General features: G+C 38.5%; 1 protein-coding gene across 1 annotated transcript in view; it reads right to left on the bottom strand.

The window, feature by feature from the left end:
- The window catches only part of LOC122550676 (GRIP and coiled-coil domain-containing protein 2), a 68695-nt gene that overhangs the window by 14677 nt on the left and 37440 nt on the right, over positions 1 to 16578 (bottom strand). Inside the window, exons 11-18 of the mRNA XM_043691765.1 lie at positions 15701 to 15865; positions 14422 to 14526; positions 12115 to 12277; positions 10200 to 10300; positions 9436 to 9513; positions 5048 to 5185; positions 3642 to 3763; positions 545 to 721 (exon numbers count right to left, since the gene is read on the bottom strand). Of these exons, the coding sequence (XP_043547700.1) occupies positions 545 to 721; positions 3642 to 3763; positions 5048 to 5185; positions 9436 to 9513; positions 10200 to 10300; positions 12115 to 12277; positions 14422 to 14526; positions 15701 to 15865 (1049 nt within the window). The remainder of the gene's footprint in view (positions 1 to 544; positions 722 to 3641; positions 3764 to 5047; positions 5186 to 9435; positions 9514 to 10199; positions 10301 to 12114; positions 12278 to 14421; positions 14527 to 15700; positions 15866 to 16578) is intronic.

Raw genomic sequence — 16578 nt, 5'->3', positions numbered from 1 at the left:
GTAATATTTGCTTTGTGAACAACAAAATTCAGAGAGCACCTCTAATTTATTTACATCAAGTATGTGAAAATAGCCAGTATTCTTTACGAAGAAATTTCAATCAACATCTTAAAAGTCTTGAATAACAGGACCTCAATGCTTAAAAACATCTCTTGGTGTGCCCAATTTGCAGAACTATTACTTTGATGCAACTCCAGATTTATCAGATATGTACCTACTCAACATTCATCTCATATCAAATATGCAAAAACATCAATTTGTTTTCCAGGTTAAAGAATGGATGTTGTCAAAATTTCTGTTCTGAATGATACTAATGGAAAAATGTCTGGCTTATAGGGTGTAGAAAAAATGCAATATCATAATAATACATTAGATATTTGTTATATCACGTGGCAACAGTACAAATAAAATTTTAACAGTTAGTCAAGTTAGTCAAACTAATTCACCAAGAGATTGCTTTTAAGAAAATGAATAACTTATAACCAATTAAGGCTATCTTCTGCTGTTGGTTTTAGAAGCTCGAAAATGCAAAAAGAAAACATACTTTTCTCGAATCTCAGCCTCCTTGGACACAGTTTCTTGGAGAATCTTGTTATGCCGTTCCAGCAGCAGGTCATGCTCCAATTGTAGAGCCTGTAACTCACCCGCATTGGCTTGTAGACTGCAATGAGTCTCCTGTAACTTTGCCTTCAGCTGATCAACCACCTTTTGAAGCTGTTCCCTAAAATGACAAAATGTATACATTCATTCAGCACAACTGTGCTTTTAGCACATCAGTGGATGTTAATGACCAAACAATCCCACAGTGCATGCAATGTAATTTCATAAAGGAGGAATGAGTTAGATTTTCATTTTTTGTTTGGTTAGCGATTGTAGTGGGGACTGCTTCAAAATGGCAACACAGTAATCGACTAGAGAAAAACTGACACCAGAGTTTTATTCCCCAACAAGTACAAACTAGTTAAGGGCAAGAACTGGCTATTCAGCCCATTACAACTTAGCCTTTGAACATCTTAAACTTCTTTAAAATATACATTCAATTGAACAAATTGTTATTCCATATTGGCTCGAATGAGTCATTTTAGAGGAAAATAATAAAAATAAACATGTAATTCCAAATGATTTCACTCTTTGAAAATTTTTAAAAACTTTTAAAATTACTTTAAGTACATTTATCTTCTCTGATCTTACTGGTCAAATTCGCCTTTATGTAATATTCTATGTCCAACTTCTATGTTTACCTTGATAGCCTTCCTACATACACTATAACCTTCGGCACTATACTATTTAACAAACATTTATTTCATTATCTCTTAAAAAGTAGTTATTCTTTGTTGTCCTTTTACTGGACCCAACCCAATGCAATTTTGTTGATGTAGCAAATTTAACATTTAAAAAAATCATAAATACACTCTGACATTACGTTACTTTAAAATAATCTTTGACTTAACATAATTCAACTGTATACCCCAACATGCCACTTACTTGACATTTGTCAATTTTTAAAAATTAATCTGTAGGAGGTGGGTGTTGCAGAGCTTATTGCCTATTCCTTATTATCCTGAAAAAAGTAGTGACACAAGTAGAGGCTTGAACTGCTGAGGTGCACATATTGTAGGTACACTCAGTCAGTTAGGAAAGGAGCTCTAATTTTGACATAGCTATTCTAACAGAACAATAATATAGTTCGAAGTCAGGATGGTGTGGGAATTCAAGCAGAACTTCCAAATAGTAGTGCTCCTATTATTTGCTGCCTTTACCCTTTGAGGTGATAGAAGTTGCAGATTTGAAAGGTAATGTTTAAAGAGCATTGGGGAGTTAGTGCACACTGCTGCTAACCATAACCATGCATTGGTGTTGCAGGAAGTAAATATTAATGGTTCCGAATGGGTTAGCAGTCAAACAGAATACTTTTTTTGGATTGTGTCAAACTTCTTGAGTGTTGTTCGAGCTGCACTCATCCAAAAAAAGTGGAGAGTATTCCATCACACTCTTTCCTGGTGCCTTCTATGTTATGCGCAAGCTTTATGGAATTAGGTGGTAAGCTAATTGCCACAAAATTCAGTATCTAACCTGTTCTTATTTCCACAGTATTTATACAGCTGGTAGAATTCAACTGATGGCTTCAATGTCTGAGGGTTCGCAAATGGTGTTAAACATATGGCCAACAGCAGTGAATATTATCATAAGATCTGAAGTGGCAAAAAGGCTTCGCCTAAGGCACTACCCTGAAGAACTTCTGCAATCATGTCCTGTGGCTGAGATCGCTGATCTCCAACAACCACAACATCTTCCTTTATATGAGGTTTGAACCCAAACAGCCATGGGTACTGATGTTATCACAATTTCTGATGCACTCCCTTCTCCCTTTTTTTTTAGATTAGATTACTTACAGTGTGGAAACAGGCCCTTCGGCCCAACAAGTCCACACTGACCCGCCGAAGCGCAACCCACCCATACCCCTACATTTACCCCTTACCTAACACTACGGGCAATTTAGCATGGCCAATTCACCTGACCTGCACATCTTTGGACTGTGGGAGGAAACCGGAGCACCCGGAGGAAACCCACGCAGACACGGGGAGAACCGTGCAAACTCCACACAGTCAGTCGCCTGAGGCGGGAATAGAACCCGGGTCTCTAGCGCTGTGAGGCAGCAGTGCTAACCACTGTGCCACCGTGCCGCCTTTGTAGAATCTTCTATACCCTCTCCATGACGTCCTGTGTTCTGACATCAGAGAGGCAAAACAATTTTGGGATTCATGATAATTGCTGCACAAATACCTGTATGTTCATGAAATATGAATTTTCTACTCTTTCCTATTGCCTCCTGTGCATTCCTTTACCAGTGCTATTAGGGTCAGAACTACATTTCTTCACGGTGTCATCTCCGAAGCTAAGAACTGGTTTGACAGCAGCACATGTATAAATATATCTGCACCTCCTGCCTCTTCTTACTTTTCAGGTAGCCATCCATCTACTGCCCTGAATATTGATACTTATGGGGTGACCTACTCTTGGAATATAAGATCCAGGAAATTCACATCCTTTCTGATGTCCACAGTGACTTGAGCTCAAATGGTGCAGACACTTCAGACGGACTTGACCCCTTGCCCTCAACCCCAAGAACTATCAAGCATTCAGAAATTCTCACATTGTGTAGGAGTTACAAATCACACAACACCAGGTTATAGTCCAACAGGTTTAACTGGAAGCACTAGAAGGAGTGGCACTCCAAAAGCTAGTGCTTCCAATTAAGCCTTTTGGACTATAACCTGGTGTTGTGAGACTTGTAACTTTGTACACCCCAGTCCAACACCGACATCGCCAAATCATGTGTGGGAGTTGTAAGAAACAGGGCTCATTGCCATCCAGAAGAAAAAAATATATTTCCTGTTTAAGGATCCAGCTAATACCTTGTATTTACTGTTACTATTTACTCTGATTGAAAGAGTATTCGTTTAACTAGTTAAGCCATAAACTGAATACAGTATTTAATAGTTTTCTGATCGTCCTTAAACCACTAATTTTAAATAAGTGTGAAATCATGACTAAACTTAGAGTAAATTTTACAAGTCAAAAAAAAAATCGCACTAAGAGATGCTGTATTGAGGAACATTATCTCAGGCTCTGTAACTCACTTTTCTTCCTGGGTCAAGTCATGTTCATTCTGAGCAACCGATCGGCTCTTCTGCTGTTTTAGGACATTATGTACACGAACTTTGTAACTTTCAAAATCCATTGAAGTTGCAGCCTGTTCAGACTGTAAAAGAACAAGAAATCACTTTGGTGCAAGTATGCAATTTAAAAAGAATGAATTTCTAGCATTTATAAGTAATTTTCAGAAATAATTCTCATTATTTTTCTTTTTTTTCTGATGAAGATTAATTAAATTTTGGTGACTCAAATGGCCTTTCATACTCCATACAGCATTTCCATCCACCACCCTAACCCTTATACTAACCTTTTTGTTACCAATTCATACCCCTCAACCTATCATCTTTTGCCCTACTCCCCATGTCAACTAACTAAGTACTCAACATGGCATAGCATCAGGAGCCATACTGACATTAAATAAAATTGTATATCTATTGATGACATAATTACATAATTACAACACAAATTAAAAAAACATTGAATACACTGAAAGTCCTTCAACTAAAACCAATCTCTTATCAATAGAAACATTTGCATTCTAAGTTGTTTGATCATGTTGGCAGCTTGATAGTTGTTTTGATAGCTTTGACAGGCCCAGTGGGTTTGTGCACATTTTAAGCACATTGTTGCCTACTTTTCACAATCCCATAGAATGCCAAAGGCAAATCCCACCCCATTCACCTGGCATACTTACTTCTAGTCTGGCCCCACCAGCATATGATCTGCTTTGCTCCGGGGCTCCAGACGTTGGGTGTACATGATCCCATTTAAATAGGGACAGTTGGTCATTTACATAGCCAGTTGGCTCAGAACCACATGGGAGAAGCCCAGGATGTGAAAACTTGGCCCCATGAACATCGAAAATGAAATATGCAGTGTGAAACTTTGATTTGCGGGCATTTTTGGTATTTTTGTGTGTGATGGAAAAACCTTCTGTCATTACAAAAACCCGGGCCAGTGTCTTCAACAACAGGAATTGTTCATTTTTCATTGATTAATTTTCCTAAAAACAATTTAAATCTTCTCATAAGGTGTCTCTTTTCCTATTCTCAGTAACCAACTTGAAAATCTCAGCACATTAACTTCAAACGTTGGATAACTAGGGTGCTAAACTTGAATGAAAATCCATCGATCTTTACAATTTAAGTTTTGCATCAAATAATCCGCTATAGTAACTACAGGCAAATCAGAAGCTGAGAATCGACCAATAGTTATGGATATGGGCACTTGATTATCCATGCCAGAGGCAGGAAAGAGGCTGTATTTATTTTTCAAATCGAAACTGTAGTCACCTGATTTCTGAAAAGAAACATTTAAATTTATTCTACATTTCAACAAAGATTGTATTTTGAATTTGTTTCGTCTACTCCAGATACACTTCTGACTATACCTTAGCAACATTACACTCTTCCTGAAGAGCTGCTATCTTCTGTGTAAATGCATTCACTGTCCGATGATTCTGCTCATTTGTTTGCCGCAATTGTTCCTGAAGCTTGTGGTTTTCAGCGATTAACTCTGCCACTTGAATCTGTAACATTTAATAATAATTTCTCAATTATGGATTCTCCAAAAAAAACATCTTTATATTTTATAACTACTGCCTTGGTATTTTGAATTATAAGCACAAAGAGGAACTTAAAAAAAAATTACATTTTAATCAAGAGTCACGACATTAATTACACTGGTTAAATAAAAAAAATGTAAATTTTTGTTTTTTGAGAAAGAATTGTTACCCTAAAGATTAGAGTTTCATTGTTGGATTGATTTTCCAGAGTCAAAGCCTGGAAGGTGCAGAATTTGCTGGCATCTTCTGGAGTATGGGAGAAGAGTAAAATGATGAAGAATTTTCATTTCTATTTAGTGATGCTTACTAAGACTGCATAAATATGGATATTGGATTAGAGTATACAGAGGATCCTTGATTATCTGAATATCAATTATCCAAAAATCAGATTAGCCGAAGGAGATCTCTAGGTCCCAACAGAAACATTACATCAAAGACGTGTTTCCAACAGTGATCGTGTCTTTTGTTTACAATGATTAAACAGGCACCGAATCCAAATGACTGACCTCCTGCCCTCTCTCTCTCTCTCCTCACACTTTCCCTGGAGTTTCACAGAGGGGTGTACCCTAAACTCCCCCTTCCCCAGATAATCTCTCCCAAATTGTCCTGTACAGGTAAAGGTGAAACCTGTCAAAAAATGCAGTAAAAAGTTGTGTGTGGGGCTATGTGTGCGCGCGTGCGCTATTTGGAGACTTACCCCAAAAAGGCAACAGCAGCAGTCTTGTTGTTGGTGTCCAATCCGGCTGCAACGGAGAGGGTGGTGAGGATCGGAGGTGATGTTGGACGGGGTTGGGAGGCAACGGATGGGGTTGGGGGGCAGGGTTGGATGGGGAGGGCAGGCAGGGTGGGGCGGGGGGCTTGTGTGAAATGTGCTGTTGCCTCGTCTCCTGAATGGGGAGCAGACGTAAACTCCAAGCCCCAGAGGAAAGGCATTTAATCGATTATCCGAATGAAATAGTGCCCGCCCATCTCGTTCAGATAATTGAGGGTCCTCTGTACTTGATTTTATTGAAATGCCACTTCCATAGTAATTCTTTTGTTATGGGACATTGCTGGTGAGGCAGTATTTATTTTCCATCCCTGGTTTCCCTCACCTAGTTTCACTCTTGATTAGCTACAATACATTGGCTTGCATTGCTCCTGTAAAGAACAGTTAAAAGTTGGTTCAATGTTATGTAACAAATTCATATGCAGGCAAAACTGGGCTGCTATGACAGGTTTTCTGACAGAAAAAACTTTGACCCTACCACCTTTGCAAACTAGCAGCCCATTTCTAAAGTCTAACTGCTCTCCAAAATATTCCAACACATTGTCGCCTTCTAAATCCATTCCCATCTTTCCAGGAACTTCATGTATGAATCTATACAATCAGGTTAACATCCTTGCCACAATACTAAAACAACTCTCATTAAAGTCACAATAAAATCCTATACAAAAGTAAATTTTGTTCTTTACGTGTCCACAGTTTTTGATACAGTTAACCACACCATCTCCCCTGCAAAGCTTCTTCACGTTCATCAGCTGAGTGGACCTGCTCTCACCTGGCTCCATTCTTATTAAACAAAACATAGCCAGGGAATTAGTTACAATTTTCTCTCCTTACTCCTGCACTGTTCTCCCTGACACCACTCCACCAAAGATGATCTATTCTTGGCCCCTTTCTATTTATTAACTACATGCTGCCTTTTGATGACAATATCTGAAGGATTTTTGTCTGTGCAGAAGTCCAACACAATCTCATCACCAACTTTCTCACTCCTCCACTGTTGCTAAAATTATTAGATTGCTTATCCAATATCCAACACTGGATGAGCAAGGATTTCTGCCAATTAAATATCAGACAGATTAAAATCATTGTTGTCATTCCTGCTCCAAACTCTGTTCCCAACTATTGACACCATCCTGCTCTCTGGACAGCAATCTGCAGTTAAGCCAGTCTATTAATATCATTGGTCATCACATTTGATCCACAAGTCCCTGTCCAGAATTTCAATGACAACATTACCTCTGCTGACAATCAAAGCTGTGACCATATTTTATGACTCCTTGCAATGACGGCTTCAGCCCCATTAAGATAGGATGTGTCAGAAGGCTGTTGGTTCTTCCTATTACTGTCTTAAGAGCAATGGCCACTGCTAGAACAACAGGAGGCCCCAGAGCAACAACCAACCAGGAGGCCCAAAGTGGGATTGGCATCACCAAGGTCTTTCAGGCAGGTCCTTATAAGAACATGGTGCTCAGCATTTCAGTCCACAAAGAGATCTTTTCCACAGACATGTCACCAGGGATATGGCGAGGTGCCCATCAGCTACCCATAAATTCTCAAAGCATCCCTCACCAGACTACCCAGTTTTAAGTAACCGCTACTTTGTTGTACTGCAAACAGCATGCTGACACAGTTGGCCAATGGAATAATGGCAAATAACAAAATCTGTATAACCAGAAAATAATTCAGTAATGATTGGTTGCGATAAGAAACTTTAGAACAATGGATCTCTACTCCTGTATGAGTTTTGGACTTTAGATCAATTCACATCAAACAATGACAAACACCATGTTCTACATGTTTTATCATTAGCAGCTCGATTTTAACCCAATAATTCCTCAAAGAAAACAAAGTTCTATTTCTTCCATGTAATATTTGGACCACCTGAGCCAGGCAAGAATTATCTCCAACAAGGGAGAAACTAATCATCATCCTGTGATATTAAATGGTATTACCTTTGCTGAATTCCCATTATTAGCATTCAGGGGATTGTCACTGATTGGAAACTGGACTGGGCTAGCCATATAAGTACTGTGGCTAAGAACATATCAGATGCTTGGAAGCCGGCAGTAACTAACTCACCTCCTGATACTTCAAAGCCTGTCCACCATATGCAAGGCACAAATCAAAAGTGTGACACTATCTAGGACAAAGCAGCTCACTTGATTGGCAGCACATTCACAAGGGAGTCAGTGAGGTCTGCAGATGCCAGAGATCAGAGTTGAGAGTGTGTCCTGATGAAGGGCTCCGGCCCGAAACGTCGATTTTCCTGCTCCTTGGATGCTGCTTGACCTGCTGTGCTTTTTCAGCAACATACTCTCAGCACATTCACAAAAGTTCACCGCCTCCAGCACTGTTGCGCAGTAGCAGCAGTGTGTACCACCTTCAAGATGAAACTTATCAAGGCTTCTTAGATAGCAACTTCCAACCTGCAACCACTTCCATCTATAAAAGGGCAGCAGATACATGGCAACACCACCCCCTCCAAGTCTTTCATCATCCTGACTTGGAAATACACAGCCCTATTCCTTCAGCATCGCGAGGACAAGATCGTGAAACTCTTTCTATCCCTTTCCACCCTTCCCCAACCTCCTTATAGCACTGTGGGTAAACCTTTTAAAAATGGACCGTAGCTCACCACCACCTTGAAGGCATCTAGAAATGGGCAATAAATGCTGGACCAGCCAGTGACACCTACATCCCATGAATGAACAAAAAAAAGTAGGTCTATGCACAATCACCTTTTGCTTCGTTTAGTATTTTAATCCAATGCATAAATTATATGCAACTTCTATGTTTCCTGCCTTGTATAATAATAGCATGTACTGCAATGTAGTAAAGCATTTGTTGAAGTTTAAAGATACAGTATCCAAAAGACTGTCAGCCAAGCTTCATTATGAACACCAAATTATCTGCTGGGCAAGACTTCCTCCCGTGAATCCATGCCAACTGCCTTTGTCACACATCTCAATAGAGGTTTTATTTTGTTCTTTTTCCAAGGCCTTTAGCCATAACAGATCTGTAATTCTCTGGATTATTTGTTTTCCGTTGTATTAAAAAAATTAAAAACAAGAACAGCCTTAATATCAAACAATAACAAAAAGAACTGTACAAATATCAGCACACAGAAGTTCAAAGTTATTCACACTTCCCAAGTCCTTGGTGAATCCTGAAGCAGATCAACTATTTCAACGTACAAAAATCCAAAAAGGCCAAACTAGTTAACATTCAACACTTTAAAAGGTACCTGCGTGGGTATATGAACAGGAAGGGTTGAGATGGATATGGGCCAAGTGCTGACAAATGGGACTTGATCAGGTTAGGATATCTGGTCGGCATGGACAAGTTGGACCAAAAGGTCTGTTTCCGTGCTGTATGTATCTATTACAAACTTTTTTCAAAGAATGTATTTCAAATAATTGAGTTAAAAATCACAGATTAGAGGTACCTTGTAATTTTCCACTTGCTGCTGGTTTGCTTCAAGTTCTCCCTTGATAGAAGCTTGGACAGCTAATTGCTCTCCTTCCTGAAAACATAATATCAAGTCAATTCTAAAACTGTCTGCCAGACACTGGTCAAATTTAGGAGTTAAATTATATTTCGATCAGTAAGCATCTAGTAAAGTCTGCATAATATTCTGTATTATTGCATTTGATATTCTGCATTATTTCATTGATCACAAAATCTGGTGGAAACCTCTTTCTATCAACTCCTCCCCACAACCTGCTCAAGTTTTTTCAAATTTTTTTTAAACACAAAGGGAAACTGCTGATGCAGAATAAGTGGACAACTTGAATATGTTCGAGTATTTTGGAATTATGATTGAATTGAAAAGCAAAATGTTTGTTGCCATTTTTTCCCTTTGGTTCTTCTTAGTGTTTTGTTATCCTTTGCTTATCTCTCACCTTCCCCTCACTCTTCTGCAAGACCAGTCTTGATTTCTTTCAAACACCCCATTTAAATAAAAATAAAATCAATATTTAAGAAAGAATCCCCTTGGAACTATAGATATTTAAATCTCACAAACATTTGTCACAACTAGGTCTCATTACAGAGAAATAAGAGTTGTTTCCTGAACTATGACTGACAGGAAATGAATATGCCATTTATACATTGTACTCAATTATGAATACATTTTCATAACATTAATATCTATATTCAAAATATATTTGCAATGATTAAGATAATTTTGGACTTATTCATGTTACTCACAGCTCTCTTTGAATCCGTAAGCTCCTTCTTAGTTTTCACTAGGATTTGTTTCATCTTGGTATTTTTCTCTTTGTACTCCTCCAAAGCTAAATGAAGAGATTCTGTAACATAACCATATAAACAGGTTATTTTTCTTACAGGGTAGTGTTACAATATCTGTTGAAAAGATTGATACAGAACTTTATTAGACAACAATTTATTTACTATATATTTATGTAATATAATTTCAAGGTAAGAGAATCTTTGGATTAAACTATACATCTACTGTCAAATTACATATACAATACATCTTAGCATCTTTCTTAAATAAAACAATATTCTAGACTTTGCTAAAGTCTATCATGTCTAATTCCTTAAATGTTTTGTAGGTTTCAATGAGATCAGCTCCAACTTTTCAAATCACCAAAGAACAGAGTTCTGGTCTGCCCAATCTCTCTTCATCCCGCAATCCCTAAAACCAATTTGGTTAACTCCACCTAAGCCAATAATATCTTTTTTAAGAACAGGAGATCAAAACTGCACATACTACTGAAAGTGTAATCCAACCAAGCTCCCATACAATTGAAGCTACTCTTATAATCTCATCCTTTTGCAATAAAGGGTAACATTCAATTTGTCTTCCTAATATCTTGCTGCACCCGTGTCAGCATGGGCTTACAAAAAACATTTGAAAAGGCGTCCAAGTTTTAGCTAATGGATAAAAGTGACATTGGAAACAGGGATACAAAGTAGGCTGCATAACAAGAAACAGGAAGTAATGGAAAATGGCTGTTTCTTGTACTGAAGTAACATATAAAGCTAGGTTCCCTCAAGATCCACTGCTTTTCTTGATCAATATTAATGACATTGAAATTGTGTCCGGCACATAATTTCAAACTTGGGGGTTTTGTGAATTCCGTGGTGATCATGTTAGACTTCAAAGGTCAGCGATAGGCAAGTGAATGGATAAGACATATGGAAGAAAACATTTAGCACTGAGAAACGTAAAATGATACATTTTAGCAAGACAAATGAGGAAAGGCAATTTAAACTAATTTATATATTTCTAAAGGAGGTGCAGGAACAAAAGTTCCTGGAGTTACCCTTCTATAAATCAGAGCAGGTAGCAGGGCAGGTTGAGAAAGCAAGAATTCAGTGGTTTCTGGGCTTTATAAATAAAGGCTGTGGTTAAAGGATCAGCCTCAATCTGAGTAGTGTCTAATTCTGAACACTTTATTTGTGAAGGAATTGGACACAGTACAGAAATGATTCATAGAATGGTTCCAGGGATGACAGATGTCAGTTATGTGGACAGATTGAAGAAGTTGGGGAAGTTCTCCTTAGAACAGGTTAAAAGGTGCTTTGAAAGATACATTCAAATCATGAAAGGTCTGGATAGAGATTGCGAACAGTTTTATACGGTTGAACACGAGTACAATGATTTAAGATAACTGGCAAAAGAATCAAAGGCAGCACGATGAAAAACTTCTTAAAAAGTAGGAAGTAGTTAAGATCTGGAACACAACTTTTTTTTAATTGCAGATGATTCAAATATGGTTTTCAAGTAGGAATTGCTTAATTGTATGAAGTGAAAAGACTTTTAGGGGTAAAAGCAGGGAAGTGGGAATAGTTGAGCTGATATTTCAGAGGTTGTCAGCATGGACATGACGAGTAAATTATGTTACAACCATTCTACAATTCTGAGGATATCATCGTGAAAAACAGCTGACTTTACCAGTAGCTTTAATCACTTTACTAAGGACCACAATCTAGGAATGGCTAGTAAATGGCCGAGAGCTGGGAAAGTATTCTACTATGTTTTGCAAATGGAAACCAAAAGAAAATATAGGAATGTAGCAGTCATTCAAGATTTCTTGCTGCTTCCTGGTTTGATTAGCAAAAAAAGTGTCCCAAGTACTCAAACTGCTGAACTTACTGATTTCACAATCCATCGTTTCTAGTTTCTGCTTGCATGATGTCATTTCATCTACCACTTCTACAATCCGGTTGTCCCGATCGGTAATTTTCTGGTTCAGTTCTTTCACAAGACGTTCATAGTCTGCAATCTCCATGTCCATCAGCGTGCTTTTTTGAGCATCCTAGTACCACATTTAGGACAATAATATTTAATTTGACTATGTGATTTCCACATTGCCTTTTAAGATTTCAAATGAAGCAAATGCACCAATGGTGATGTGAAACTAGATTTTGTCTCACAAGTAGATTTCAGCACATTATCTAGATGAACATTTTAGTGCAGCCTATGGGACTGCCATATTGCCAGAGGTGTCATTTTGTGAATGAGGTATTAAATAGATGCGCAGCTTAAAAGATCCAATTACAGTACTTGAAGAACAATAGTCACCCATTGCCTTAGCATTACACATTAGTTAATCAAAAGCACAAAAAGGACAAATTAAATAGACATCAAGTCTCTGTTTGTCGCACTCTTGCCTCCATATCAGAAGGCAGCGGACTCCAGTTTCATTTTATTACATGAGTGAATAAAACACTAGGGCTGACATTCCAGTGCTGTACAGATGAAGCAGTATTGGAGGGGCTGACTTTCACTTGAGACATTTAATCAGGGCCCCATCTGCCCTCTTGCATAGGTATAAAAGATCCCACAAAGTATTTCAAAGGGGTGACATGGTGACCCGGTGGTTATCACTGCTACCTCACAGTATCAGGGGCCTGGATTTGATTCTAGCCTCAGGCTACTATCTGTGTGAAGTTTGCACATTCTCCCCATGTGGGTTTTCTTCAAGGGCTCTGGTTTCCTCTCACAGTCCAAAAATATGTAGATTAGGTGGATTGACCATGCTAAATTGCTCAGAGTGCAGGCTAGGTGGATTAGCAATGGGAAGTGCAGGATTATGGGGATGGGGCAGGGAGGATCTGTGCGGGATGCCCTTTTGAGGGGTGGTATGGGCTCCACGGATTGAATGGCTTGCTTCCATACTGTAGGAATTCTATGAGGAGCAAGGCAAGTTATGGCTGGAAGCCTGTCCAATATCTTGATCAACATCACAAATAGACTTCCTGGTTGTGGTGGAAGCTTGGTCAATGAAAACGGACAACCATTTTTCCTGCAAAAGTACTTGATTGACGAAAACTGTGTTATACCCCTAGATTATGGAAAGGATTGTCCAACTTCAAGTCTTCCTTTACAGCTTAATTCATCTAATTTAACTGTCTACTTTCAAAAAAAAGTTTCATCAGCTGTGAGAACTCTTTTGGACATGAAGTGCATGATATTTGCCCAATACAGGAGTCAAGGGTTATGGGGTACAGATAGAAAAATGGAGAGGAGGCCACAATCAAATCAGCCCATGATCTTGTGATTGGTGGAGCAGGCTTGAAGGAGTAGAAGTAGGCAGTTTGGTCCAAAGTACAATCCTCATAAGTTCACATTCTTAGTTTAGTACACAAATTTGATTTGTACTTTTCCCCTGACATTTGACTTTCAACACAATGGTCAGAATATACATAATAATACTGGTAATGTTGAGTTAAGGGTTTTTAAAAAAATGAAAATCAATTTGCTATTTATTTTATTCATATCAATTACACTCTATGCCACAAATGTTGGACATTAACTAATTGTAATTTGTGACCGAGCAGGTGTATAGCTTTTAAATTGCACCAGATGCATCCCTTGGTTGTAGCTAGCAATTGGATTACTTTCAAACATCTCTCAAGATCATCCTTTATGAGAAGGTGCAAACTAGACACTGTTCCAGTCTAATAGGTTGAGTGTTGAACATCGACCAAGCTTTTACTTCCAGGGGTTTCGGCCAAATTGCTTTTATAATCACATCAGTCCCAAACCTGGTTCGCCACTCAGTTTCATATTAAATGGTGACTAGCATGGTAGAGATTTGGGAAGCATGCACTTTTATTCTAAATCTATTTATCACTTTTGGGCATAATGACAGGGAACATCACAGAACTGTATGCTGTAAAATGAAATCTAATTACCGGAAGCACTCAGGTAGCAAGTGTGGAGAAAGGAAATATGTTAACATGACTCAATTTACACACAAGCACAAACACATTATAACCATTGTTAACATTTACAATTAAAGGTTTTGCGTGGCAACTCTACCTATGCACTTGCCCAGACACGTATAAAGCTATCTCTTAAGTATGGCAGTTCAACTGCAGTCAAGCAAAGGCCAAATAATTAATATTTTGTCTATCTACCAAGAGCAATATATTTGTACCAATTGAAATTTCTTACCTTTCTTACAAGTTCCAGTTCCTGTGCTGTCTGCTGCAGCTGTTGTTTCTCATTTTGAAGTAGCTTTTTAAGTTCTTCAACATCTTTCAACAGTGCATGATTCTCCTGAAGAATACAGTTTTTTTTACTTACTCATTCACAGAATGTAGGTGTTGCTGGCTAGCCAGCATTTAATCCCTATTCCTAACTGCCCTTGAAAAGGTGTTGGTGAACTAGCTACATATATGATGTAGATAGTCATAGAGCACAGAAACAGAATTTTCGGTCTAACTTGTCCATGCTGACCAAGTTTACCAAACTAAACTCGTCCCACTTGTCTGTGTCTGGCCCATATACCTCTAAACCTTTACTTTCATGTACCTGTCCAAATGTCTTTTACATGTTATAATTGTGTCAGCATCTATCAATTCCTCTGGCAATTCATTCCACATACCACCTTCGGTGTGGAAAAAGTTGTCCCTCAGGTCCCCTTTAAGTCTTTTTCCTCTCACCTTAAAAATATGATATGAAGATGCAGGTGTTAAGTTTGGGGTGGACAAAGTCAGAAGTCATACGACACAAGGTTATAGCTTAACAGGTTTATTTGAAATCACAAGCTTTCAGAGCACTGTTCCTTCATCAAGTGAAGTGGAGGGAAGCACACAGGCACACAATTTATAACCTGTGAATTCGTGCTCTTCCGTCCATGTCACCTGATTAAAGAGCAGCACTCAGAAAGCTTGTGATTTTCAAACAAACTTGTTGGACAATAACATGGTGTCATGAGACTTATGACTTAAAAATATGCCCTCTAGTTTTGAATTCCCTACCCTAGGGAAAAGATTTTTGGTATTCACCTTATCTTTGCCCCTTAGATTTTATAAACATCCATAAGGTCACCTCAACCTCCCACACTTCAATGAAAGAAGTCTTAGCCCATCCAATCTCTCCTGACAACTCAAACCCTCCAGTCCTGGCAATATCCTTGTAATGATTATCTGAACCCTCCCCAATTTATTATCATCCTTCCTATAGCAGGGCAATTAGAACTGTACACAGTACTCCAAAAAGGTGTCCTCATCAACATCTTGTACAACTGCAACATGACGTCCCAACTCCTATGCTCAAATGGTCTGAGCAATGAAGGCATGTGCGCTAACGCCTTCTTAACCACCCTGTCTATCGGAGATATATTTTACTTACATAAATAAGTTGAAAAAATAAATGAAAAATGAGAAAACATGAGAAATTCCAGAAAATTCATTTAAAAACAGAGCACGCATCTCTATGAGTCCATTACCTTGGAAACCTGCTCCTTGAGAAGTTTTAAGGCCTCAAGCTCCTTTTCAACAGCATTCTTTGCTTTCTCAGATTCTAAAACGTTTGCTTCCAGCTGTTTTACATTTGACTGCAGCGTTCCCAAATGAGCAAACATATCTTCCTTATCTGAAGCCAATTGTTTATGCTGAAAGGAAAATATTAGAAATATAACTATAAATTAATCCAGAGAAGTTATAAGAACAAAGAACAATACAACACAGGAGCAGGTCCTTCCGCCCGTCAAGGCTATGCCACCACATTTTGCTTTTCCATACTAAAAGTATCTTCATTTACAGGATCCATAACTCTCTATTCCCATCCTATTCATATATTCGTCCAGTTGCTTCTTGAATGCTGCAATTGTATCTGCTTTCACGACCTCCTCTGGCAACACGTTCCAGGCACTCATCACGCTTTGTATGAAAACGTGCCTTGCATATCTCTTTTAAACTTCCCTCTTGCACCTCGAACCTGTGTCCCCTAGCAATTGACCCCTCCACCCTAGGAAAAAGCCTCATTCTTTCCACTTTATCCATGCCATTCACTACAATCTTATAAACTTCTATTAGGTCGCCCTTCAACCTTCCAGTGAAATCAAACCCAGTCTATCCAACCTTTCTTCGTAGCTAAAATTCCCCAAACGAGGCAACATCATGGTAAACATTTTCCGTACCCTCTCCAAAGCATCCACACCCTTCTGATAGTGTGGTGACTACAACTGTATGCAATATTCCAAGTATGGCCTAACTAAACTTTTAGATCCCTCCACATATCAATTCTCTTTAGAATTCTGCCGTTCCTGTATAATTTCCAACTGTACTTGACCTTCCAAAATGCATCATATTTGTCTGGATTAAA

Source organism: Chiloscyllium plagiosum, chromosome 6 (assembly GCF_004010195.1).
Source record: "Chiloscyllium plagiosum isolate BGI_BamShark_2017 chromosome 6, ASM401019v2, whole genome shotgun sequence".
NCBI classification, from domain to species: Eukaryota; Metazoa; Chordata; class Chondrichthyes; order Orectolobiformes; family Hemiscylliidae; genus Chiloscyllium; species Chiloscyllium plagiosum.
This window is presented reverse-complemented; position numbering and strand designations above follow the sequence as displayed.